Raw genomic sequence first — 27,607 nt, forward strand, 5'->3', positions numbered from 1 at the left:
TGAGATAGAAATTCCCAGACTGTACCCAATGACAAACTTATTAATATTTATAGTTTTCCCTCTTTGCCTCCCACTGAAGAGGATCCGCCTTTGCCTCTTCAACTTCTCCTCTTCTTCTACCCTCTCAGGATATTTCTGTCTTTGCCAGTCAGTTCTTGGCTCTTGTGATACAAAACAAGGACAATAGGTAGAGAGAGAGAAAACTTCCAACCAGTGTAGAGTGAAGGGGTTTCCATGGGAAGGACCTAAAACAAATATAAGAAGCCAAAGGAAAGTGAGAGAGAAAGGAAAGAAAGGAGCCAAGAAGACCCCAGTTTTAAAGGGGTTTGTGGATAGGAATTGAGGATAAGGTTCTGAGAGAGACTTGGGTAAACCATGGAATAGGAGAGATACTGAGAGACAGAAGAATGGAGAAAGGGAATATTAGATAATATTGCTGAGTGTTACGACTTGAACTTCATTTTGATGAAATGACATGATTTGAGAGAAAGAATTAAAGACTGAAATTGCTCACAGTTACTCTCATCTATTGTTGTACTGGGCCATGTGGGACCTGAGCTATACTTGGGTTACCCTGGTATTCTATGAGATGCTAATAAGTATTATATATACGCACGGAGACATAAATATATTCACACCAAATGTTTCAAAGGGCAAGTAAATCTGTGAAATGCTGTATCCTAAATCTTTCTCTTAAAGAATTCTATTAGCATACTAAAGGCTCTGAGAAGTCCTGCAGCACAGAAAGCTGTTCAAAGCTGTGTAATCCAGTGCTTCCTAAACTTATTCTACTGCATGTCACAGAATATATTTTATTGTTTTGAATAAATTTAAAATAATACAATTTTAATAAGACTGACCTTAAGCTCTCCTGTCTCAAGAGTTTAGGGAAGGCTTCATAGACAAAGTATATTTTAACTAGTATTTGAAGAATGGAGAAGGCAGGGAGTAGCCAGTTCAGTATATAAAAAGGAATAAATAATAGCAAATAAATAAATAGCTCAAGATCGGTGAGCAATTCCCTGGGGTTTAAATGTAGAAAGAAAGGATCTGTGGCACTTCGATTTATTTTCACCACGGAGAAACTATCCCCACCTTCCTTCTCTAACAGTGCACTGTAAAGTGAGTGCTGAGATGACGGGGCTGTTAGGAAGCAGGTGGCAGCTCACCTGTTCTGAACCATACTCATGGCCATCCAGTCTACAGGATACACATTTTTCCCAATGAGGTCCTTGAACATGATGAATGTCTCCATCAAGAAGTCCTGCAATAGTAAAGCAAAACACACCTGTCATTTTGCTTTATAGGAAATGACTGGAAGGGCCCAGATCTTGTTGGCTGTTCAAATTTTTTCTTTATTATTTTTTGGAGGTGCAGAAAGGGAAGGGGTACAGCCTGTTATTAAGTAAATCCAATGAAACCAATAGAGTGGATTTTTTAATGAAATCTTAACGATTTGTTACTGGGAGACTGTTTCACAAATATAAGTGGAACATGAATATGGAATGAGAAAACACTCTCAAAATAAAGGACTATTAATTCTGTCTTTGGGAGTGAAGAAGTAAATGCATTCATTGATGTGGCAGTTTTATAATCATCTTTCCAAATATGTATTTGAGGAGGAAATAATCTACACTATATGAATGCATCTCAGGTCACTGAGCAAACAAACTATTATTAAAATGAACATCTAATTACTGTACTGTAAACACAGCTAATTCATATGTCATAGGCACGTGAACAAGCAGCTTAGAGGAAACATGACAGGGATTCTCTCCCTCTCCTTTGAAGAGGTTCAAAGTGGACCTCAGCATGCCCCATCAGATTTTTCAGTGGATCAAACTTGTTCTCTACCTTTGGAGAACACAAATTCAAGACAAATCTAGATAGCAAAGACCAGAACCACTGGCACCCTCCTGAGCTAGAGGAAATGAAGGCATCCAGGCTATTTGCTTAAGGTAAAATTAAAATCCATAGGAAACCCGTTCAGAGTTCTTTCCTTAAGCCAGCGGTTTTCAGATTATTTTAATAGCAGAATTCTTTGTTCAGAGAAAATCTTACCTGGAACCCAATATATAAAATAGATAAAAGTAGAAAACAGCTCTGGTTGAAGTGTGCGTGCATGCGTGCGTGCGTGCGTGTGTGTGTGTGTGTGTGTGTGTGTGTGTGTGTGTATGGTAGAAGACAGTGAGGCTAGGAGAAATATAATTTGAAAATCACTGCTTTAAGCTAAATTGCAAAATTCTGGAAATGAGATTGGTTCCTTTCCAGCAATCATTGCTTCTAGGGAAAATTACCTCAATGCTTTAAGTCCCAGTTTCCGCATTAGCAGAATGGGGATAACATCCACCTCAAAGGGTTGATTAAGTGCACACTGTCTATGAGATGCTCCACACAGAGTCTGGCCCACTGTAAGTGTTCACTAAGTGCTCGAGGATGACGATGGTGAGTATAATCGCTCATCCTTGACGTCACCTGGGGAGGTGTGGATATCGTCACAGGCACACTCCCTTCCTGTGGGAATGGAGAAGAGAAGACCTCTGCCTCACAGATGGAAAGCCTGGCTTCTGAATGAGAAGATGCAGCACGGTGTAAGGGCTGGAGCAGAGGTTCAAATCCTCTCTCTGCCACATTCTGTTGTGTGGCCTTGAGCAAGCAGATTGTAGACTTGTAAAATGTGACTACTAACACCTATGCCGTACTGTTGGAGGACTACGTAAGAAGTGTATAATTTAATACATAACAATTCTCTTTCCTACCATCCTTCCCACCTTTCCTTCCACTGAGGATCAAAAATTAAGAATGCAGTCTTTCTATTTCCATGTCACATAACATAGAGAACTTGAGGGGGAGAAATCTTGGGTTGTTTAGATTTCCTTTTGTTTCATTTTTTTGTGTATCCAGAAAGAGGTTCCATTGCTTGCCAATCCTACTCCAGTTAGGAGACCTTCTCAAAGCTAAACGGATGAAGGGGCAGGACATTGGCTTCCTATTGATTCTTTTTGTGGGCCACTCTCTGAGGTTGGTCCAATTCTGGTGCCCTTGCTTCCTTCAAGGAGAGTTAAAAGTGAGCCCCTGGTAGCAGAACCCCTGCATCTGGCAATAGTAAGGAGACAATGACAAGCTGACCATACTGAGGGCAAAGGGACGACTACACCCTGGGACAGCCCGGGCTGGGCTTTACGTTGATGATATCACCTGCTGCAGAGGTACGGGCCCACAGGCCACCCGCCGCAGGCAGACAGTCCTAGCAAACGAGCCCTGAGAGGTTAGAAGAAGCAAGGGGCTCAGAGGCCAACTTTCTCTATGCATTCGTTATTATAACGTAATAATAGCTAACTTTTAGTGGACTCTTACAGTGTGAGAGCTACTGTGCTCTCATTTAATCCCTTCACAGCCCTGTGACATAAATGATATGACCCCTACTTTACAGATGGGTAAACGGAGGCTTAAGAAATGTTGAAGTTAACCTCCTCAGCTAGCTGGCGACAAACCCTGGATTCAAACCCAAGACTGTGTGACCCCAACACTCATGCGCTTACGCCTCAAAATGTCCATGATCCATCAGCAAAGACTGGCTGCAAGGCATATGTAGACTAGGCACTCAGGGCTCATGTATGACATGGACGGAAGATGTGTCCCAGAAGTGATATTTACAAGCCTAAATGGGAGTGAGAAACGGGGAATCACACGGACATGCCTGCAAACGCAGACCCACACATTCTCCCGGTGCACAGGAAGACCTTCTGCCCTAAACTCTCAAGAATCTTTTGTGTAACGCGTCTCCCCAACACTGCCCCAGGGCATCCTATAGACTCACCACAAGTTCAGAGCTGGTCTGGAATGTCTCAATATAGAAGGAATAGTGCTGGTCACCCATCTGGTTTAAGATGGCTGTCATACATGCCACAAAGTGACTCTGCAAGAAATAAAGAAAAATGCCGTGAAACAGTGGAGAGAGGACCATGAGGTTCACCTTCTTCAATTACTTGACTTCAGACCAGAAAACACCTCTCTGTCCCAGGTGAGTATAAAAAGGTCCCCCAGGGATGGAGAATTTCTCCTTAGCAGATGAGCATGCGAAATTTCCCTAAGAGTAAATGTCTCCTTATGGCTCCTTCATCAGCTCATTCATCCAAAAAGCATTTATTGAACACCTATTACATGACTAGGACTATAATAGGAGCTCCAGATACAGACAATAAGGGCCCTATTCTTTACCTCTCCAGCTGCTTGTACATTGGGAAAAGAGCACTGTATTAATGTCAGGAGATCCAGCGTGTATCAAGATTCTGGAGACAGTTTGATTTTCTGGTAAATAATTTTACATGTCTAATCTCCAACTGTTCCATCTGTAAAGTGGGACAAATAATCCATCTGTATCTACCCTGAGAGGTGTATCAGAAGGATCAGATGGCTCCTATGGTGCCCTGAATACACTGAGGTTCCCTACAAGGGCATCAATTGTTGGACCATGGATCAGTCAGTGAGAAGCCAGCAGCTACTGGGGACAAGTACTTGCTAAGGGCCATAAAAGAAACGAGAGGAGGTAGTCCTTGCTCTCAGGAGTTCATGATCTAGTTGGGAAAGCAAGATTAACGACCATGAGGAAAAAAGCACAAGACTTTGATCAGCGAAGCAGATCAAGTGCCAGAGGGATTCAGACAAGAGGGAATCAACGCAAGGACTTGGAGAGGATCCACGGAATCAGAGGAGCAAGAACCGCATCCTTTCGTGCACCAGAAGACATCGCCACACCCTTTTCTGCTTTTTCTCTCCCAGGTTTTATAACTCTGTACCAGGGTGGCGCTTTCTGGCAGGGCTAGTGTCTGAAAGCAGAATTGAGAGAGATCTGCTCTGGGAACCTGGTAAACGAAGGACTGACCATACAGCCACCAGCCGGGAGAAGCCACTCAAGAGTGTCTCCCACAAGACTCCACTGGGCTGCCATCTCAACCAAAGGAAGTCCCACTGTCAAGGGAAGGCCTGTGGAAGCTTGGGCAGCTTGGTGTGATGCAGGTGTCTCCAGGAAACCCCACTCCTAAAGGGTGTCAGACGTAACACACACCAGAGAGGTGGGCCTGGACGTGTTATGTTTGAACCAAGTATTATATTTGTATCACAAACTGCTGTCTTTGTTAAAAAAAAAAACAAAACTAAAAGACCAAAAAAATATAGTGTGAAAAAAAAAAATCCTCCCAGATTACAGGGTTACAGTTCAGTGACAGTGGTGGAAGGAACAGCCTTGATGTCCCCAGGAAGCTCCTTCTGAATTCCTCCACAGGAAGTCTTTTGGGTAATTGAATGTTCTTCAAGTTCACATCCCCAAAAGTAACTCCCAAAGATACAGATTCTCATTTGCTTCTAGGTTCTTTTCAATTAGGATGTTAGGGATAAAATGCTTTCCCAGTCAGCAGGACCAGCTGTGCAATCTGTGGGGCTCAGAACAAAATGAAAATTGAAGAGTCCTTGTAAAAATTCTTCAAATTTTCAAGACAGCCACAGGGTCCTTCTGAGCACCGGGCCAGGTCACACGCCTGGGAAGCCAGCTCTGCCTGCCAGTGACCACCACACGCATGCACCATAAATGTTCAGAAAACATGCAGAGGTGGCAGGGGGCACAAAACTGGGACTCTGAGGGGTAACGTCAGTGACACTATGTTGCTGGGGACCTGGAACCTCTATATGGTGGCCAACCGCCTTGGCCGTCCAGGGAGTCAAATCCTCTCTCCGGCTCACGCCCTCAGGGGGTGATGGTAAGTCTGTGAAATTATCTGTCCCTTTCAAACCAGACAGAATGCCACCATCACTGCTAATTTAATCAGGTCCCACTGAAACCAAGAAACAAGCATATTATTTTTTATCCCTCCATCCAGGCTGGACGCAAGAGGGGAGAAATCTTCTGAATTTGTGTGTGTGTGTGTGTGTGTGTGTGTGTGTGTGTGCGTGAAAGAGAGAGAGAGAGAGAGAGCACATACACACACGCGTGTGTCTCCTCTACTCCCTCCATCTCTTCTGTGAGGGGCTTCCTCCAAGAATTCAGCCGGTGGCCACTAGAGGTCTTTCCTTTTCACATGGTAGCTGCCGTGCAGTTTTTCCGGCTTTTTATTTATTCCTACGTGAGCAGACCCACTACACTTCTTGCATATAAACAGTGAAAATTACAATATAAAGGACTTATTATTTCTCCTTTTGGAGTAATTCTGCTGCTGGCCAAAGCCTGGCTCATTTTGCAAAGAAAGGAAGGATATTCTCTGCAGGTAATTCCACTGCTTCAAAAGGTAAGAGATCTGGGGAGGTTTTATTTTTTGTGATCGATATTCCTCTCAGAGGAAATGCTGTCGTCTCTTGGACAACAGTTTACTTTTAAAGCTTTGGCTTAAATGAGTCCTGGGATTGTGAGCTTGTGTGTGTGTGTGTGTGTGTGTGTGTTGTAAAATCCACCATTGTCAGAACTGCAGGCTGCCCCAAACGCAGAGATACAGATACGGAACGCTTGGTATCTCCAAAGGCTTGATTTGAACTTGAAGGGGGGAAAAGCAAACAGCAAAGCTCAAGTTGCCTGGAAATTACCTTGAAAAGGCTGCACTGTCTTAAGCCTCGTTTAGAGAAACTTCCGTGCTTCGTATTAAATGGAAATAAAAGGGGAAGGGGATTGCAAGTGCCCATCTAGAGAGAGTGACCATTTTACTAAAGAAACCATTATCCTTTTATAAGGAGTTGCTCAGGGTGTATAGTTCATCGATCAATCAAAATTACTTTTACCAGCTTGTTCATTTCTTCGTTCTAACTGCCCCATAGAAAATGCCAGCTGAGTGCCTTCCAGTACGATCTGTAGTGTGATGTTTGTGTAGTTTGAAGTTTGGACAAGTTACCTGCATTTGGCTGTTAATGAGAAATGACAGTGCTTTACTTCCCACTGGAAGCTTCCCTTTTTGTCTGCTATGGTGTCTAGCCCACTTTGGTATCAAATCTGTCAGCAATCGCACCAATGTGACTGACTGATTTCTGAAATGGCATGATATGCCAGCAGCAGGTTCGAATTCAGTAAAGGCTCCTCTCTGTCATTTAAATTAAAAATCAAAAACTCCTCTCTGTCATGCAGAGATAGAATGGTGGAATCACATTGTGTTTCTCTGACGCTTATCCCTTTTTCAGTAGCGTCTTCAGCACGGCAATCCACCTCTTTGCTTCCTGCCCCTCTTCCCTTTTACAAGTTTGAGACCTTCTACATCCACCATGTCTTAAGTGTTTAGAAAGAGCTGTAGGGATTGGGAGTGGGGGTGATGAACAGACTGCATTTGCCCTAGCAACTCAGACACTCCTGTTGTTGACATGGCTCAAACTTTACAGTGTCGGACCCCAAACTCCCAGCCCTGTCAGCGACGTGGAAAAGCCTGAATACTGCATGGGGGACAGAGGGTTAGAGGGATCTCTTGCAATTCAGGCTAGTGAGAATGCCCTGCCTTCCATCCTTGGTGGAAATTTTGTGGTCAGCATATATTTACTACCAAGGCGTGAGGCAGCCACTCATCCACACCCAAGCAGCATTCCAGGTGCCCAGAAAGGAAATTGCTTCTTAAAACAGAATACCGGGGGGGACCTGCATATTAAATTCCGGAGAGAAACTGTATCTGAGATGCTGTCACAAACCAGGCAGAGTCACGTCGGCTCCATTCGGGGTGGTTTAAAATGTAGCTAATGAATCACAGCATGAAGAGACATGGTTTGAAACTAGGTCAAACGTGTAAAAATAAATGCAGTCGTCGCAGGCACTCGGCGGATGAGGGGCTACTTAACGCCTGCAGTGGCGGGGCTTACTTGCCATACAGAACCCTCTTCAGTGATCCATGACAATCAGTTGATCCGGACAATTCAGCCCGTCAGTAGGTAGGGAGCCCTTGCACACCTGGGAGAGAGCTGAAGCGCCAAAGGAAAACAATCAGGGTCTCTTCACTGTGTGATGGCAAGAGAGGAAAAAGAGAAACCCACTATTGTGTCATTAATATTAATTAGCTGGGATACTGGCTGACTGCGGTCAGGGGAGTAGCCCTCTCCAGATCAATCTACTCCTTTGCATAAAAAATCATCATCATCTTATTGATGAGGCCGATAGCTTTGGTGCACAACACTCAAACATATCTATTTAGCCACCTCTAAAGCAAACACACCTACACACACGGTCAGGACCCTGCAGTGCCGAGTGAACCGGGAAGAGGTGATCAGTTTGCCCTGCCTTGAAGAGCTAACCAAACAAGGGGAGAGGGGCATGGTTGCTGCAATGCGTCCCCCACTCCGCTCACCTGAGATCAGTGGGAGTGATGAGATCGCAGAGGGAGGGAAAGAGCCGACTTCGGGAGCTTGCTACCTAAATGCCAGCATTACTATGCGATGCCAGCTGGTGACACGTTGCCATAGTAACTTCAAATAATGTGCTCGACCAAAATAAAATAAAATACAGAGAGCGCCAAGGAGAGGAGATGAGCGAGGAAACTTTGCATGCCGAGGGAGATGAGAAGTTTTATCTATGGGGCCATCCAATTCCTTTGAAGACTAAGAGTAGCCTAATGCCACTCTCAGGTTGCTTTTCCATTCACCCCCATGTCTGCCATGCGGTTATATAACAGATTTTCTTCTTGGATGGAACTGGTGCTGTCTTTGTGACAGATCCAGGACCGGAGGTAGGAGGCTATGGTGTGAGGAATTCAGGGACCCTAAAACCCGTTCGTCTTAGAGCTTTGTCAGGAAGCTCAGAGTTGTAGTTTGCAGCAATCTTTGGGGAAAGTAGTGTGTGTGGTATCTCAAGTTCTGGGCACTGTGCTAGGTGCCCGGGTGCAGCAGTGAGCCGGATGGATACGGTTGTGCTCCAAAGAAGCAACGTCAGGTGGAGACCTAGGAGCCGGACAGCCTGAGTTCAAATCTCAGCTCTACCTCTTACTAGGCATGTGACCTTGGGCAGTGTCTTGTGCCTCAGAGTAAAAGGGAATAGAAATAGTTCTTACTGCATACAGTTTTGGTGAGAATTAAATCAATTTGTATAGAGCACTCAGAACACAGAAAACCCTCAATATGATCAGCTATTAGTGTTATTGTTGCTGTCGCTGACTCTGGTCCAGAGAAACTATGCAGATTGGCTAACTGAAATTCCTGACCTGGACAGAGGATATGATGACCCCACCTACCCCTGACCGTCTGTGGAGGCATCAAGCACTCCCAATCACAGCTTCGGACAAAGAGCTAAGTGTCCTTTGACTCTGAACATGCCTTTGGTTAACAGCACGCCCCAAATAAAGCTGTTTAGTAAACCGCGTGTGTGCCTCTTCGAGCAGGGCATGTTTGGAGGTTTCTTTTATTTGGGGACGGTTGCTGGCAGGTAGGATGAATGACAACGGTGCCCAGATTGTTCAAAAGCCTGAAATGTAACTGTCTTCATCGAAAGCTTCGTCTTCTGGCTGTTTGGCTTTAGGAAGTGCCTGTCTTTGTGTGCAGTGGCATCCTTTGGTTACCCAGGGATCCTGCTGTATGACAGAGTAAACCAAGTCACCTTCCTTCAGGGAGAAGCTTCTTGATGGGCACAGATCCAGGGGTTTTGTGTAGCCTGATCCATGTCAAGGCATAACATCACAGGAAGACGGGAATGTGCCTCTTGGATGCTATGTGCTCTGGATGCACCTAGACATGTTCCATCTGTACAACACAGCAACTCTTCAGAGGTAGCTGTGTGTACCACTACCTGGCACTGTGGGCATTAATGATCAGCTCTCCAGCATCACTAGGGCCAGAACCGCAGGCAAGGCGTCTCCTCAGAGAGCTATTCTCACTGTCAAAGAGCAGGGGGCGGGGGGGTTGGTAACAAGGCTGCTTTGAACCCAGGCTAGAAGGCGAGACTAAAGTGGCCACACACTCTTCCTTTGAAGCGAACACTTTCTGATCTTGGCTGGAGCCTGTGCATGTGGCTTTGTAGTGTGGGGTCACTTTAAATCTTCCAAAGGACACAATGAGGTGTTTAATCGCAAAGGGATGTGGAAGGCAAGCAAATTCTGTTCAATCATTCCTTGTGCTTAGGACTCCACCTTTATCATCTCACTGAGTCCTCTCAACAACCTCATTAGGTCAACTTTATGCCCATGTCACAGATGAGGAAAGTGAGATGCATAGAGGTCAAGCAGCTTGCCTAGACAGACATTTAGTATATGGTGGGGCAGGAATTAGAATCTGGGTCTTTCTGACTCGAAAACCTGTGTTCTTTTCATAAATCCATGATGTCTCTCATGTCAGCACTGTCAGCTCCACCTGGGCAGAGATTTTTGTCCTTTATTCACTGCTGTATCACCAGAATCTGGAATTGAACTTGCACATAGTATGAGCTCAATAAATATTTTTTAGATGACAGATTGAACTTCTTATAGTATTCCCCATCTTTAAAAGAATGTTACAGGGACCACTCCCCCGAACGCTGAAAAGTTAGGGTCATGTGTAGAACACCTTTGCCTTAGGAGAGGACAGAAATGAAAGAATTTTTGTTCTACTTCTGAGCTTACTCCATCTTAAGTTATATTTGATCAAGCCAGAGTGAGATCATTCTTTCACACATGCCTTAATGTAACAAATATTTCTCGAGCACCTACTATGTTCCAGGCATGGTTCTAGGTGCTCTGGACAGTCATGAATGAGATTAACAAGGGATTTGTTCTTAAGGAACTCACACCCTCATTAGGGTCAGGGATGGGGAAACACCATAAGCAAGTGAATACATAAATAAGATCATTTTAGGCAGTGATAGCTGCTACTAGTGGAATATTACAGAGCAATGAGGTGGAGACGGGAGGAGACCGGTTTTCAATAGGGGAGACAGTGGTGGCCTCTTAGAGGGCTGATATTTGGGTGGAGATCTAATGGTGAGAGTTGGTCCTGCAAAAATCTGGCAGAACAGCATGCCAGGGCAATTGAGTAGCAGATACAAAGGCCCTGGGGTCAGATGCGCTTGGCGTGCTGGAGGATCGAAAAAAGGGTACAAAATGAGGAAAAGCGCATATAAGATGAGGTCGGAGAGACAGGTTGGGACCAGATCCTGAAGGCCCTGGAAGGTCGGGGCAAGGGTTTAGGTTTACTTCCAAGTGCAAAGGGAGGCCATTCATTTGGGTTTTAAGAAGCTCCTTCTGGCTGCTGTGTGTTTCAAGAACCCCTCTTTAAAGAGGTGGTTTCCATGTCTTACCACCCTTCTCTAAGACGTTACACTGGAGTTGTTCCCAGGGTGGTGGGTGCGTGAAAAGTGCAACTATGTGCTCAGTGTTGACCCTTCCTGTTCGTGGTAGTGTCACCACTCCTCAGTAAGCTTTTCTCACTAACTGACCATTCTATAGCAGACCCTGACCCTCCTCCGGCAGGTGTGGACATGGACTCTAGTTTTACGTGGATCCCCCCTGTCTTCAAGTTCTGTGGTTTGTCTCCCTGTTGTTCAGAGCCGAATGAAGGGGAGGGAGCCTGCTACAGCGGCTCTCAGCCTCTGATTAAAGCCATTCGAGCCTGTGGGACTTGAGAAGGCTGCTTGCCAGGAGACGGGCTATCATTTAGGACACCCCAGTTTTTAACTGAACAGAAGATGATTTTTCTAAATGTTTCCAATTACATCTGTGGAGGTGTGGGTGGGGAAGTGCACAAATGAACACACACACCGGTGGTGGTCTTCCAAGCTTGGCACCGAATGCCTCAGGAAGGGCTGTGCAGAAACGTTTGTTTTGAGTCCTGGAGAATACAGTATTGTCCTCGGCTCACGTATTCCTGAGAAAAATCAAAGCCAGGAGCATCGCTAGGATGTGGGCTCTGCATAAGTATCCTACACGGCCCCTCACCTTCTCCTGCAAGCGTTTTCATCCAGGTTGTATAAGACACCAAGGTCAACTTTCAACACGAAAAAGGGTCATGAAAGGATATTATGACTCAGGAGGGAGGTACCGTGGGCTGCAGGATGCGATAATAACTGCCATTTAAAGGGCTAAGAGTGTGTCGTGCAATGTGCTAAACCCTCTGCTTCTCCATCAATAAGGACGTTTCATAAGTTGTGGCCAGGCAAGGAAACAGCTGGAAGAGAGAGAAGCTAACATCAGTCAGACATTTATGTGTCGGACACCGTGCAAAAAAGTATGCCAGTGGTCACAACAGCTACCAGTTACTGAGCGCTTACTATGGGCCAAGCACTGTGTATGCTTCATCTCAATTAATCCTCCCAGCAGTCAGTTGACATTGGTAAAACCGCGTGCACTTTACAGATGAGGAAATCAAGGAGCAGGGAGGTGACACGACTTGCCTAGCTCAGCTTGATTCCAGAATATTGTTTTGTAATCATGACATCATCTTATTGATATGAAAATTAAGCAATACCTCAAAGTATAATGAAAAAAGGAAAAGTGCAAAATATTTCACTCCGCCATGCCTCCTGCCTAACCTTGAATATTAAGAATATTCAATATTCATTTCAATCTAGTAAGCCTCTAGAATGTTAAGGACATTCTAGACATCTATTGTGCCTAAATAGAGATGGAAGGGTGGATGGAGAGATGGAGAGATGGTTGGATGGAGCTAGGTGGGCAGATTACATAGGTAGATAGGTCAGGGTTGATACCTAGCTACGTAAATAAGACCAGCCCTCTTTTTTTTTTTTTTCGGTACGCGGGCCTCTCACTGCTGTGGCCTCTCCCGTTGCGGAGCACAGGCTCCGGACGCGCAGGTTCAGCGGCCACGGTTCACGGGCCCAGCCTCTCCGTGGCATGTGGGATCCTCCTAGACCGGGGCTCGAACCCGTGTCCCCTGCATCGGCAGGCGGACTCTCAACCACTGCGCCACCAGGGGAGCCCGACCAGCCCTCTTAATGACTGTGCTCTGTGGCTTATGAGTCTCCATGATTTTAGGCTCAGCTGAGGATAACCCCTCCATTTTCTGCATTGCTTGGGGTTTTGAAGGCCGAGAAAGGTTAAGTGACAGACACCAACACCACATATTAGGAATTATATCTGGTTTCGCATAGAAGCAGCTTTCCTGGAAGGCACTGAGCAGAGCATACTAAGTACTGGGATCAAATCCCAGCTCTCTTCAATATGCTCTGGATCTTTGGACAAGTTACTTTACCTCTCTGAGCCTCAGTTCTCTGGTCTCTGAAATGGGGATAACAGTGGTGACTATAGGACTGTTGTAAGGACAAAGTAGAAGCCGGGTGCAGAGGGTCCCTGTAGAGCCTGGCAACACCACGGGCACTCAAAAAGCCTTCTTGCAATGCTTAGCCTCAGCTGTCTTTCCAGTTCACCAGGAACAGTTAGTTGATCAGCTGGGGAAGTGTGGAGTTAGCTTTTGTTTGACTCGTGAAGGATGATTTAAACCCCTCTGTGGACCTCGAGAGCTGCACTGCGGATAATGATTCGTACAAGCTCTCCCTGCCCTTTGCTTCCCTTTACAGAGACTCCATGTTTCAAGGGGTGTGAGCGGGGGGGTGGGCAGGCAGATAAATATGTTCACAGACAGCCAGGCAGCCAGGTAAGGGAGAGTTTTCAGGAGGGATGATTATTTTGTGGATAAAAGGATGTCTTTAGTTTCCTTCATGAGGACTGAAGACAAGTGAAGAAGAGTGAAGAAGGTCTCCCACATCGTGTTCTAAACTTCAAGCCTAACTCTTCAACCAGCCCTCTCCTAGCACCTCCTCCCACCACCCCGAAATAGGTCTAGTTGTCCCTGCTGCAAATGATCTGCTAGTCCCAGCACACTCAGGTATGGGGTCTGATAACAGCTTATCGGGTGTGTGTGGAGGTGGCCTCTTTGCAAGCTCTCTGCATTGCTCAACTCAGTAGGGCTTAACCAAAGCAACGACACACTGATGGTGTAACTCTCAGTCCACACTAGGGAAGGGTTTTCTCCCTTCCCAGACAATTCCTCACTCCCAATTAATCAATCAATTAGCAAATATTTACTCAGACTCATAAGGAAGATTCTTCCCTTCCCTTCCTTTCCTTTTCTCCTCTCTCTCTCTCTCTCTTTCTGTCTCTCTGTCTCTGTCTCTCTCTGTCTCTCTGTCTCTCTGTCTTTTTCTCTCTCTCTCTCTCAATACAGTAGTTCTAACCTGGAGATAATTTTCTCCCCCAGAGGGCATTTAACAATGTCTGGAAACTGGAAACATTTCTGTCTGTCACATACAGGGAGAGGGGGAGGTTGACATCTATTGGGTAAAGGCTAGAAATGCTGCTAAACATCCTGTAATTCACAGTTCAGCCTAACAGCAAAGAATGATCCAGGCCAAAATGTCACTAGTGCTGAAGTGAGAAACTCGCATTTTAGAGAGATGTATACATCATGATGCTGAATGACAGGTGCAATATGAATGTTATAGTTTCCTCTAGGCTTTTAAGAAGTGGGAATGACCTCTGTAGTTAGGAATGTTCAGGGGAAACTTCATGGAGCATGTGGGATTTGAGGAATGAGAAGAGTGAAAGAGATTAAGCTAAGAGTGGGAAAGGACATCTATAATAGGAAAAACATTTCATTTTATAATTTGATTGATTGGTAGTAACTGCCTAAAGAGCTGTGTGGGGAATGATTCTAATGCCAAGTCCTACCTCAGCAGGAAAGAGCGTGGCAATCAATTAGTGATGTCTGCTATAGGCAAGGGAGAGAGGGAAAATACATGTGCTGAGAAATTGCTGTCCCACTTTTATATGGAACACAGTGAGGAAAGAAGCAGAGCTGAAAATGAGCAAAGTGTTTTGGTACAACAGAGGTTCACAGAGGGAGATCACAAGAGATATTTGGAGGCGCAGACGGAAGGACCTTGAATGCCAGGCTGAGGGCTTTGAATCTCAATCTGTTGATAATGGGATGTCATGCAGGCATCTGCCTACTGGGTTGCCTTCAGGCCAGCTCTGTTGACAAGGTCTTGGGAACTAAAGAAAGCTACCCAGAGTCCTTGCTCTTCATTTCTATAAAGGGAGTACTATTTCATCTGTTAACAGTAAAAACTGGCAGAATTATCATGCTCTGGCTTTTATGAAGCTGATCCCAATGATGAAAAAAATCCTATGAAGCTGAACTCAGAGATCAGTGTTTGAAAAGCTGACTCCGAGGGTTCACATTAACGAGCTCCTGTAAAGCCCTTTTGGATAAAGAAGCCCTTCTGATGTCATTCACACAAAAAACCAAAACAAAACAAAAAACCCTCAAGGAGGAGGGGAGAGAAGGGAGTAAAGTCCATTATTCCATTCCTGGGGCTCACGTTCCAGCTGACCCCTGACGAGGACACTGCACTGCCTACTGATCTGGTGCTTCCTGTCAGCCCCCAGCTCCCTGCCTGGCTGGGTCCTTCTTAGGCAGTTTCCTCTCTGTCCTGGGAATGATACCTCATTGATTTATTGGTTTGCAATTTTCCAAATGACATCACGCTCTTTTTTTTTACATTCTTTCCCTCCTCTTAAATTCCCATTTGTCCCACTTCCACTTCCCTGTCCTTTGGAATGGTAACAACTTCCAATTACCATCCTCCGCAGTCTGCATTAGCTGCCTGCAGACTCCCTCTCCCTGCCATCATTAATAAAGGTGACACTGCGGCTTGGCACGAATGCAGGTCCTCCCCCACCTGCCCCACTGTCCCCTCTCTGGGAGCAGAAGGCTCCCTGGCCAGAGAGCCCCTGCCTTTGACACTTTCCTCCTGCACGCAGTTCCCATCCCTATGTTCTGATCCACACTCAGCTAAAGAAAAATCAAGTGACACAATGAAAAATGCCATCCAGAGAGCTGTCCCGGTGGCACCCAGGTATCAGATCAACCTACTACAGCTCCATATCTACTAATTCCATCTAGAAAGGAAAAAAGATGTCACAGTTGTCTGGACTGATTTGTCCTTAAAAACCCCTGCTGACTCCTTCACACTGGCAGGCCTGGAGAAATCCTAGTAAAAGTCTAATTGAAGTTAAAGCTTAGAATTAGACAGCTGATGGGGGGTGTGATCCTTGGGAGTCCTTGCAAGACAGCTTCCTTGCAGCACAAATGGGGAAGCCATGGACCAGAGAGGTTAGGTGGTTTCCCCAGGGCCACACAGCCTCTGGAAGTGGCAGAGCTGGTTCTGACCAGAGTGCTGAATCAACTGTACCATAATCTACCACCTGCAAACACTGGCCCCTGAGCCTCCAAGTTCCCCAAAAGCAAAATGACTGTTCTTTCCCACTGTTATCTCAGCCAGGGGGTTGTCCTAATCCCAGAAAAACAGACCTCAACTAAGGCTGATGTTTGAGATGTGCATTCTCCTTTAACTTCCTCACCACATAGGTTTCCAGATTTGGGAAAGAACAAGCCACTGAGCACTAATTTCATCTTTCAAAAAAACTGAATGGGTGTCCCTATTACCACTATTCATCCCTGCTTTGATCTATTACATTCTGTGCCCAGCATCCAAATATGGTTAAGAACATCAAATTAAAAACCAAAAGATTGATCACTGAAGTCACTCTGTATAATGAGAATTGTCTGAATGTGCGTTTACGGGGCCTCAGGGCAGGAGCAGGGTGGGATATGGGGGCTTTGCTTATGTCACTTTGCCCAAAGATCCTCAAACCCGCAGCCCACAGACCTCATGTAGTTCACAGAAATGCTTTGTTTCATCGGAACATGTTTTAAGAACAACTGACGTTTTGTCAACATTTTGAAACTAGAAGCCATTGCGTCAATTTTGGATTTTCAGCTTCTCTGGGGTATTCGGCAGATTCAGAGATAACCATTCTGCATTCTGCACTCCCCTACGGCAGCACTGGGAGCTGCCTCCTGAAGAGGTAGGGGCTTGGGTGGGGGTTGGCACGCACTTTCCAGGTAGCCAGAGCCTGGCCTCATCCAAGAGTGACCAACTTGTCCTGGTCTGCCTGGGACTTTACCAGTTTTAGCATGGAAAATCCTGTGTCCCAGGAAACCCCTCAATCTCTGGCAAACACCCTATGTAGTTCTTCTTTTAGGTACCTGGTTGGTTCCTGTGGGCACTTGCAGGTAAGGCCTCTTCCTCACTGCTTCCTTCATGCCCACATGCCTCCCGAGAATGACATTCAAGGCTTCTCACCATGTCAATCCTGTTTCTCTCCCAGCCCCCTCTTCCCACCTACATGCTATCTACTCTAGACTTCTCTTCACTCCCTTGGCATTTGCACAAGCCAAAGATGCCTTCTTTTACACACCATGAAGTCTAATTCATTTTTAAAGACCCATGCAGGTGCCATCCCCTCTTCCAGGAAGGCTTCTCTGATTTTACCTGATGCTCTTCTGTCCAGACAGAGCTAGGCACTCCCTCCCTCCCTCTGCTCCAATGACACTCAAATCTTTCTCCTTTCATTGTCCTCATCACCATTAATACAGCATCAAGTGAGTAGATCCTGGGGGTGGCCTTCCTAAGGACTCAGAGAGAATCAGAATTGTGATAAAATCAAAAACCGTAAAAACTGTGAAACTTAATTTGAAGTCCCAGTCTCTCTGTGGTTGTGAGTTTTGCACAAGTCACCAAAATGAAAACTGAAAACCATCACATACTCCATGGCGATATTTAGCATTCCAAAGTCTAAGAACATCTGGGTCTCCTGAACATTGACATCCGACTCTCCTCCTGCCTGTAACATGGAATTGTAATCGCATGCCCTGGCATCTGTGTTCTCCACTAGCCCCGGAGACACTCAAAGGCAGGGACTTTCTTCCACATCCTGTATCCTCTATACCTGGCACATGGAAATTGCTCAGTTAAAGGCTTCCCAAGTGGGTGAGTGAGTGAGTGAGTGGACTCCCATCAAGGAGACCAGGAGGACTGTCCCATTTGCCGTGATTTTAAAGAAAAAAGGTCTCCTTAGCTGTCCCAGTGCCCACAGGGCCCCTGTTGTGTTAGCTGACCACCCTGAGCCGTATTACAAGCTAGACCAACCAGTCTATGATTGGGGTCAAGCCGTCGTTCTTTTGGTCATTTCTCATCAGATCATAAGATTCCAAAGCGTTGACAGCTTTAGGGTCTTTTCTGATAAATAAAGGGAATGCCAGCCCTCTAGCTTTGTACTGAGCATTTCCCCTGGGACTCTCTGTAGGCAGCTTGTAATAAACATGCCGACACCATCTTTCCCCACTCAGATCCCTCTTTCTCCTTCCCGTGCGCTCCTTCTCCGAGCCACCCGCTACCTCAACACAACACTCCAGCCCCCCCGCCCCACCCCCCCCCCCCAGCCGACTCCATGGATCACCGAGCCCTGGAGATTAGACATTTGTCTTGAACGTGTTCATTCCTCTGCCCCCGGTCTCACTGCCCGTATTGAAGCTACCATCTTCACTACCTGGATTACTGCTGCAGCTCCTAAGGGGTCCCCTGCCTCCAGCTCTGCCCCCTTTAATCTCCATGTTGCAGTCAGAGTGTGAACTTACTGAAATGGAAATGAGACCAACTCTCACTCCTGCTTAAAATCTTCAGCAGATCCTACTGACTCTTGGAATAAAAAAATCAACCTCTTAGTACAGGGTATGATTCCCTGCATGCCCCTTTTCAACTTCCTTTCTTCCCCTCTTCCTACTCGCTCCTTTAAACTCTACCGTCAGGCCACACAGAATTGGTCCTGATTCCAGCCTCAGTATGCACGTGTGTGTGCCCACACACACATACACACATACCTTTATACAATTTGCCTCATCATCTCTACTGAACTTCAGGTCTCATATTTGAAATCACTTCCCCCAGAAAGGCTTTTGGGATTCTCTCCACCCCCAGCTGGGTTGGAGGTCCCTCTCTGAGCTCTCATGCCCCTGGAATCATCACTCTGATGGCATTAATCAGTTTTTGGGAGCTCTCTCCTCATCTGTCTACCTCTGCTGTAAGACTGTGAAGTCAGAGACTGGGTTAGGGTCCCACTTTCTTCTTATCTCTTCATCTGCAATATAGTGCCTGGTACATACAGGTAACCAAGAGATATTTGCTCAGTGAATGGATATGTGGTCTCAGATGGAAGAGTAAATGGGACACAGATTGGCAAGGTACCTAAATGGTGTGTGCTAATTTAGGTCTGCTCTGAGGGGACACACAGATTGCTAAAAGGCTCTCTTCTAATCAGATGGGAATTAGACTAAAGTCTTGTCTGTCATGGAACGTAGTTTCCTCACTGGGTGATGGCTTGAGCCTGAGTGGGAAGATTTTGGAGTCCTGGCTCTTCTTTCTGGCCTCATGTCCACAGACATAGTAGGAAACAGCACTGGGCCCAGTGTCAGGAGATCTTGGTCTCAGGTCCAGTCCTGCCATTTGCTTCCTGTGTGCCCCAGGGCAGGTTTCTTTCCCTCTCTCAGGTCTTCATCTATGAAACCAGACTAAGGAACCAGCTCCTTCTACCTGCGTGCGGTGGTGACGTAGAGCGAGCCACAGCTGACTTTACATCCTGGCTCCCCCGTTCCTAGCTGTGCAGGCCTCTAAGTAATGCTGACTTCTCGGAGTGTTATGCAGATTAAGTGTAATTACATTCCTTAAGTGGGTGCTGCAGTACTGCTCACAGCGCAAGTGCTCAATAAATGATTACAATTAAGAGTACACGCATCCTCATATGACTAATTTATCAAGGGTTATAAGGTAAAGCTACACAGAAACAGCTAAGATTTGGGCTCTTCAATTCTAAGTCATGTAACACTCCCTCCCCCAGCCCCCCATAAAGTGCCGATCGTACATATTTACAGCCCCTATATCTTTCAGACGAAGCATTCAACAAAACTGACATTATGTCACAATTAAGACAATAAATGCTTATTACATCGAATCAAGCCACAGTTACACCCATACCATAAGAGGATTATATACTTCCTTTTGGAATTTGAAAGCCCTTAAAACTTCAAAACATGATTTGTCACATGTTACCATTTAAAGATTGGTGGGATATTGTAAAGGAAAACTTCCCTGCCCTTGTGATGCCAGATGGTGCTCCCCTGAGGGCTCCCAGGTCTTACTCGAGTCTCCAAGGTTCTGGCTGGTAGAGGGGCATGAAGATGGCCTTCCAATGAATACCCTGTGTTCCTGGAATCCTCCTCTGGCACAGGAAACATGTAGGTTGTTGCCTTTGCAGCTGGTTAGAACAAGGGGGCACATGGAAAGTGAGAGCCAAAAGGCCTGAACTCTAGTTCTAATTTTGCCATCAATGAGTCTGGTGCTCTTGGATGAATCTCTTAACCGCTATGGGCCTCAATTTCTCATCTGTAAAATAATGAGGCCTAGCTCTAAATTCTGAAAGTCTATGATTGGTACCTGAAATTAGAGAGATTGCAAAATTAAGCCCCTTCCTTTCTTATTCCTCTGATGACGTTTTGGCCTGGAAGTTGTGGTTCCCAAACTTCACTGCGCACTAGAATTACCTGCTATCTACTTCCCCACACCTTGGGATTTTTAACGTTCCTTGGGCAATTCCAAATGTGCAGTGAACTTTGGGAACAACTGCTCTTAGGGAGCCAGTGTAGCTCAAAAGACAAAAATGAGGCAGGCCACCCTGACTGCAGACTGGCCAGCTGTCTTAAACAACTCCTCAACTCCTATGAACCTACTTTTCCTCATTTCTGAACTCATAAGGGTTTTACAAGCAATAAGAGATAATGCATGGGCACCTAGTGCCTTGCTGCTCAAAGTGTGGTCCATAGACCAGCAGCATCATGGTCACCTGGGAACTTGTGAAGAAATGAAGAATCTCAGATCCCAGTCCAGACCTGATGAATCAGAATCTGATTCTAAGCAGATTCCCAGGTGGGTAGTAGGCCCAACTGAAGTTTGAGAAGCACTGCTCTAGCACACAGTGCTGCTGGATAAAAATGTATCTTTTGTACATTTGTATTTACCTTCCATCAATCCTCCCCTTTCATTCATTAACCATTCATCAACACTTGTACACCATGTGCAGGGCCAGGCGCTGGGCCCTTAGCCCACTGACTGGCACACAGTAGGGCTTCAACAGATGTTTGGTGATTGAATGAATGCATACAAAAAGGAATCAGACCTGGCTATTGGTCTCAGGGAGCTCACAGTCCAGGAGGAAAATTAAGACATGAATCCCAATATCCAGGACAGAGTAATAGTGATGAATGATGCACACGTTACTTGCACACTTCCTATGTGGCAGATACATGCTAAGCAATTTACAGGTACTATCTCATTGAATGCTCACAACAATTTTGGGGGTAGATGCTATGACTATCTGCCTTATACAAATGAGGAAACTGGCACAGAGAGGAAAAGTGGCTTGTCCAAAACTACACTCAGCTAGTATGTGGCACTGACAAGATGTGAAAGCAGGGCAGCCCCAGCCTGACCACTCTGCACCACTGTCACTGCAAGATGAAGCACTAGGGGCAATTTCTGCCTTAACAGCTTTAACTAGGCCCTTTCAAGGGCAGCTCCATCCCCAAGTGCTGTGTGGAGAGGCAGCAGGAGGCCCTGCGGGTAGGGATGCTGCAGGGTTGTTATTCCCAGCAGAAGAGCTGGCCAGAGGGCCGAGAGCTCCTGCAGGCTGCTTATCTGACACAGTTCACCACATCTAGCTGCCCCTCTGCCGGGCCTCTCTCTTGCCACTTGGACATTTTACTTGCAAATACGTTCTGCAGGCGACGCCAGGCTTCTCAACAGACAAGTCCAGGCAGCAGAAAGAAAAATCATTGTCTGGGCTTGTGGGTAGGAGGAAGCAATTTTCTGAAAATCGCCTGATGAGGAATAGAGGCGGGGAGTCCCAAACCAGGGGTCCTGAGCTCCAGGCTAAGGTGGAGCCATGAACAAGGACAGGCCTGTGGTCACCAGGGATACAAGATATAATGTAATTCCCCTCGGTCTTCCTCACCAAACAGAAGAGTTCCCAAAAATCTGCATCTAAATCATGTTTTGGTCACTATAATTTTATCATTCAACATGAGATGGTGGATGGCATGGTAATTAACTGAAATACTTGTGCTTCAACCATCCTGTAATTTTCATTCCCTTCTCCCTCCCATATCCCTGCCATTTCTGTAGGGGGAGCCAGGCATTTTGCTCCCTCCACTTGCAGTGGTGTTCTCACAATGTGGACCAGCCTCATGGGCATCACCTGGGACCTTGTTGGAAATGCACATTCTCAGGCCCCACTCCAGACCTGATGAATCAGAACCTTGGGAGTGGGCCCAGGGATCTGTGTCTAATGAGCCTTCCAGGGGGCTCTGATGGGAGAATGGCTGCCTTCGACAGCTTTGAGCAAAGCAGCTCCAGTGAGCAACTGACGTCAGGAGAAAGGAAGAGGGACACACGGTGCTGAGAGGGATGAGAAGGCAGAAACAGAGGGGAAAAAGGGTGAAGAAAGATTCCTAGGACTAGGAGGGGAGAGGTGAATTGGGGTCCTGAATAACAAAGATCCGTAACTCCTGCCCTTGGCTGTGCCCCTAGGGTGGCTGGACCCCTGGCCCCAGCAGTACTGAACCAGAAAAGCTTCCTTCGCTTAGGGATGTGCTTGACCAATGGCTACATCAGCAGTGAGCAGGGTGCACCTAGGACCAGTGGGGTCTCCATGGGTGCTCAGCGAGGCATAAGACCCCAGGGACTTTGCACTGACTCTCTGGGTGGGGAGGGACGAAACTGAGTCTGAGTCCTTGTGAATGCCAGGTAAGTCAGGTCAGGGCTACTCTGGGTTAAATTTAAGTTGATTTAGAGAAAACCAGGGGTTGGTCGTCTTCTATCTCACAACAGTTCATGGGTGTAAATTTAAAGAGGTACTTCTTGGAAGAGGTACTTCTTGGAAGAGGTACTTCTTGGAAGAACATTCTCAGTCCCTCCCAAACTCTCTTTAAGCAAAGGCAACAGTGTCCCATGAACAGAGAACAGAGGGGTGGGATGTTTTATTTCCCAATGCAGATGCTGCAGGGGCACCCAGTGGAAATCCAGGGGCAGAGGCTGGGACAGCTCAAAGCCCTGCTTCTGTTCTCCTTGCTCCTAGAGAAGCAGTTTCTCTAGCGCAGACCCGGCCAATATCCCTCCGGTTACTTGGCTTCTTCATGGTGGGTAGGTTCTCTCCAGACCCTCATTTTAACCATCAAAATGTCAATTCTCACACCCTTGGGTTTAACCCATCAGGAGCTCAGGGTCTAGCACCCTTCTACCTCCCAGCCCACACCTGGCCAGGTAGTGGTTACAGAGCACTGCCCAGGCAGATGTGGTGCTAAAGCTTTCTCTGTTCTGGGCAATGAGAACTCTGCCTCATCTTGAGTCTGGTCTCCGTGCCCTCTCTCTTCACTCTGACTTCTACCTTGATAGCCACTGTCTACCGTCTCAGCAGGAAGCTCTTTCCTTCTCTTTTCAGGTCATACAGCCCTATTTCTTTCTTTCTCTAATGTTTTTTAAAATCAGTTCCAACCTTTTGTTGCAATATTTTCTGATATGTCATCTAAGTCGTTGTCATTAAGTTCCTAGAGGTCAGAGACCGTGACTTACATACATCTTTGTATTATACCCACCCCAGTGCCTGACGCAGATTAGGTTTTCAGTGAATATTTACAGGATGACTCTGTACACACAACTACCTACTTGACAACCTCAGATGGATATTTTACAGGCATCTCAAACTCAAGATGCTCAACTGGGTTGCTTGATCTTAACCTCTTCACTCACCTTAAGTCTGATCCTCTTCCTTATTTCAGGAAATAACCCCTCCATCCTCCCAGTTGCCTATATGGAAAGCTTCAGGCATCTCTGGCTCCTTCTCTTCCTGGCCACATTCAATTGTTGGCCAAGTTCTTTCCAATTCTACCTATGAAATACGGCTAGACTCTCCATTTCTCTCTACCCCAGTTCAATCCACCACCACATCTCCCCGCACTATAGAGTAGCCTCCTAACTGGTTTCTGCTTCCAATCTTGCTTCCTCCCCTTCAGGGAGCTACCAGAGTTGATTAAAAACATCCAAGTCTCATTACTCATGTCTCTACTTAGCCACAACAAAGCCTAAAGTCCTTTCTCTGGGTTCATCTCCCACTGCTCTGCTCAGACACACTGGCTTTCTCTAAGTTGGACAAATTAGCTTGCCCCTTACTTTATTCTTCTTACAAAAATTAACATTTTTCCTTCTCAGCACTTGTCACAATTCTTAATTAGGTATTTATGGATGCACTGACTTGTTTAATGCCTATTTCCTTTCCTAAGGTGGAGCTTCTTGAGGGCAGGGACAATGTCTGCCTAGCTCACCATTGTCTTTCCAGGACCAACACAGTACCTGAAGACAAGATGTGCACAATAAATACTTTTTGGATGAACACATGTTTAAATTCTAAACATCACGCTCAGCATGCTATGCTTCCTCTTGCTCTGCTGTTATGGTTGATTAGCTAGCAAAGGTGAGACATTCCCCTGATGTAAGGCAAGACTAGGCAATTCAATTTAATCCTGTTCAGTGCAGTTCAAGTCATTTCAATTATATTCAATTCATTTTAATTTAAATCAACAGACCTTCACAGACACCAGAAATCTGACAGGCTTTATGCTAGGAGTAGAGAAATCAGTGATGAAAAGTATTCATTCCCTGCCCTCAGGGGGCTTCCCATTTATTGATCCGCATCTTATGGCCAATGACAATTGTAGGACATAGGACTGGACTTACCATGATGAAATCACGAATAGACTACTGATCGACCTAAACTGCCTCTCATTGCCTGCTGTCATCTACCAATGCAATGTACTGGGGTATCTGATATCAGTTATAGAGGTTTAAATATTGCACAAGACTAGTGGAAGTGAAAAATGAGACGATGACCAAGAATGCTGAGTACAATGACACCCTCCATCACTGGTCATCTGCAGTGACAGAAATTCTCCAATTCATCCTGAAAACTTATCCTAGAACTTCATCTTCCTTTCCAACTGATAATGTCTTCCTTTTATTCTATTTCGTCTTGAATATATGAGATTTTAGCCTACTCACTTCCCAAAAGATGTGAGATTAATGACCGATTAAAACACAAGAAATATTATCAATGCTGTGAAGTGAGTTCATCTATTACAAGAAGCAGAAATAGCGACTTTCAAGGCACCACCACTAAGCAGATATAAATACTCGAGGATCTGGCTCTGAGTTCTCTGGCAGTTAAGGCAGAAATAAAAGGAAATATATCAATTTACACAGTTTTAATTTTCTGACACGGGAGGCAAGTACACCTTTCTGCAGGGACCACATTATTTTCTCCTCTGTAACTATACACTGGCAGGAATTTGTCATGGGTCCTTATGAAAGGACTTAGAGAAGCAGAGTAGACCTTACCTTAATCAGTTTCACGGAAGCAACAAATGCAGCTCAACCTGACTATTCTTATATACATGCTAAATAAAGGCTAGTCTTTGAGAGGTTGATAGCATGGGATCCAACACTCTGCCTTCTGATGATCTAGCTTTACACTGGATTAATTTAATTTAGCCTCTCTTACTCTTATCTGGACCTCGATGGAAACCAAACAACTATTTGCCCTCCTTCCAAGCATTAGCAGACTTGGCTCCCTGAGATGTTTCTGTTTCCTCTTTTCTAGGCCAAATCTTCTTTCCCATCCTGTTATTTTGCTTCCTATTATCCTCTCTGAGTATTCTACCTAATCTCCACACTACTCTTTCTTGATCTTTCTAGATCTATGATGACTCGTAAGATGTGGGAGGCACAACTAGGATAGTGTTTGTTAATAAATATCTGACAGCAAATAAAAAATACAAAGTCAGAGGATCTCAGAACTGGAAGGACTCAAAGGTCATTCAGTCCAACACTCACCCTCGTGCATGATTCCCTCTGTAGCAACCCCAATAAGGGAACCAATGACCTCTGCTTGAATAACTCCAGAAAGAGAGAAATGTCCACCTAATCAGGTACCTCTCCCCCTGTGGATAGTTAGAAACCTTTCTTGTGTTGGGATGTAAACTTCTTTCTTATAACCTCAAGACATTGAATCAGGATTCTAAGAAGTTAATGTTTTCATACAGATCCACCCCTGATCACCGGAATATTCTGTGATACTACTTAAATTTTCACATGTTGTTTCTGCCCAGTCCGAGGCTTAAATACTTTGAAAGTCAGTATTTTATTAATGGAATCTATTTGATCTGTATTCTGGAAATCTGTGTCATTCCTTACCAAACCTATGATGAGCTGGTCATGCTGATAAAACACGATCATTTGAGGGACATGAAGCATGCTATATATTTTTCCCACTGTCTTAAGTATTTGTGGCAAAATAGAGAAGTGTGAAATGGTGCAAGCCTTTTACCCTGAGTCAATTACAAGGGTGACTGGGTGGCTGATAAATGACAGCCTCTTCTGTGTGAATGGCTTCTCTATTGCTGGGCACTGCTGGCACACCAGCTTTTTTCCTGGCCTTAGTACTTATTTAACAATCTTTAAGAGAGCTAACACTGAATCTTAAAATGTGACACTGTTCTTATGAAATGAATATTTAAACCACATGCTGCAAATTCATACAAAAAAAGGGAAAAATACCTGCGTTGTCCTCTAGTTTAATAATAAGAAGGAAGGGGTATAGGGGGGACGGATGAAGAGAACAGCCACCCTGTGTGTGTATGGAAAGCTACAATTTAAATACACACACCAGGATTTCAACGAGAACATTCTAAGCCATCAGCCCTGTTATTCGGGTGGTGGGTTGTTCAGACTCCCTGTTTGCCCTGCTCTTGTTTGCCCACCTCTGGGGCTCTTCATTGTCCCCACAAATCCAAGCATAGCCTGGAGAAGGCAGGCAAAGATGGTACCTAACAGTCTCATAAGCTCCTCATTAACAACAGCGCAGCAAGGTGTGAACGGGGCAGGTGTCTTTTCCTGCCAAGCAAAGTTTCCGGATTATCTACGTTTATGTCCACTGAGTCAGGACTCCTTCTTCCCCGCTGTGAGGGCAGATAATCAAGCTGACTAAAGACTGTGCTTTGTCCATCTATGTGCATGTGGACACCACGTTTCCCACGTGCACACCCGTCCACTACGTTCAGGGAGAGAGCATCCACCAGGTGAGTTTTAAATGTGCCTGCACTGCTTTTTTTTTTTTGCGGTACGTGGGCCTCTCACTGTTGTGGCCTCTCCCGTTGTGGAGCATAGGCTCCGGACGTGCAGGCTCAGCAGCCATGGCTCACGGGTGCAGCCGCTCTGCGGCATGTGGGATCTTCCCGGACCGGGGCATGAAACCGCGTCCCCTGCATCGGCAGGCAGACTCTCAACCACTACGCCACCAGGGAAGCCCTGCACTGCTTTAATTTTCAAGAGCACAGCACACAGCGTCTCGGTTGAGGTGAGCTGGCAGGGCCTCCCCTGGTGCTGTGCTCACTCAGGGTGGACGGTGCAGTGGAAAGCTTCCCACCGCTTAACTCAGTGTGTCTCTGTAAGCTGGCTTGTTTAAGGAAATAATAAATGGTTGTGAGCAGGGGGAGTCAAGGGGGCAAAGAGGACAACGGGACTAACTGGAGTCCAACCAAACCTGGAGCTAACAGGGCCAGCCCTTCACCCCACAAGGCCAGGTCACTCTGGGAGCCTGGAAAACCCAAAAGGTTTCCATATGGTCCTCAGCCTTCCATCAGCAGGATTAAGAGCCTTCTGCAGTTTTCACGG

The 27,607-nt window shown here is 45.8% G+C and overlaps 1 protein-coding gene across 1 annotated transcript in view; it reads right to left on the bottom strand.

Annotated features, from left to right (window-relative positions):
* Positions 1 to 27,607, bottom strand: part of DOCK2 (dedicator of cytokinesis 2) — a 407,441-nt gene that overhangs the window by 92,100 nt on the left and 287,734 nt on the right. The window contains exons 28-29 of the mRNA XM_082836577.1: positions 3,821 to 3,919; positions 1,170 to 1,264 (exon numbers count right to left, since the gene is read on the bottom strand). Coding sequence (XP_082692703.1) covers positions 1,170 to 1,264; positions 3,821 to 3,919 — 194 coding nt within the window. The remainder of the gene's footprint in view (positions 1 to 1,169; positions 1,265 to 3,820; positions 3,920 to 27,607) is intronic.

The sequence above is a fragment of the Leucopleurus acutus genome, assembly GCF_964270905.1.
Source record: "Leucopleurus acutus genome assembly, chromosome: 3".
NCBI classification, from domain to species: domain Eukaryota; kingdom Metazoa; phylum Chordata; class Mammalia; order Artiodactyla; family Delphinidae; genus Leucopleurus; species Leucopleurus acutus.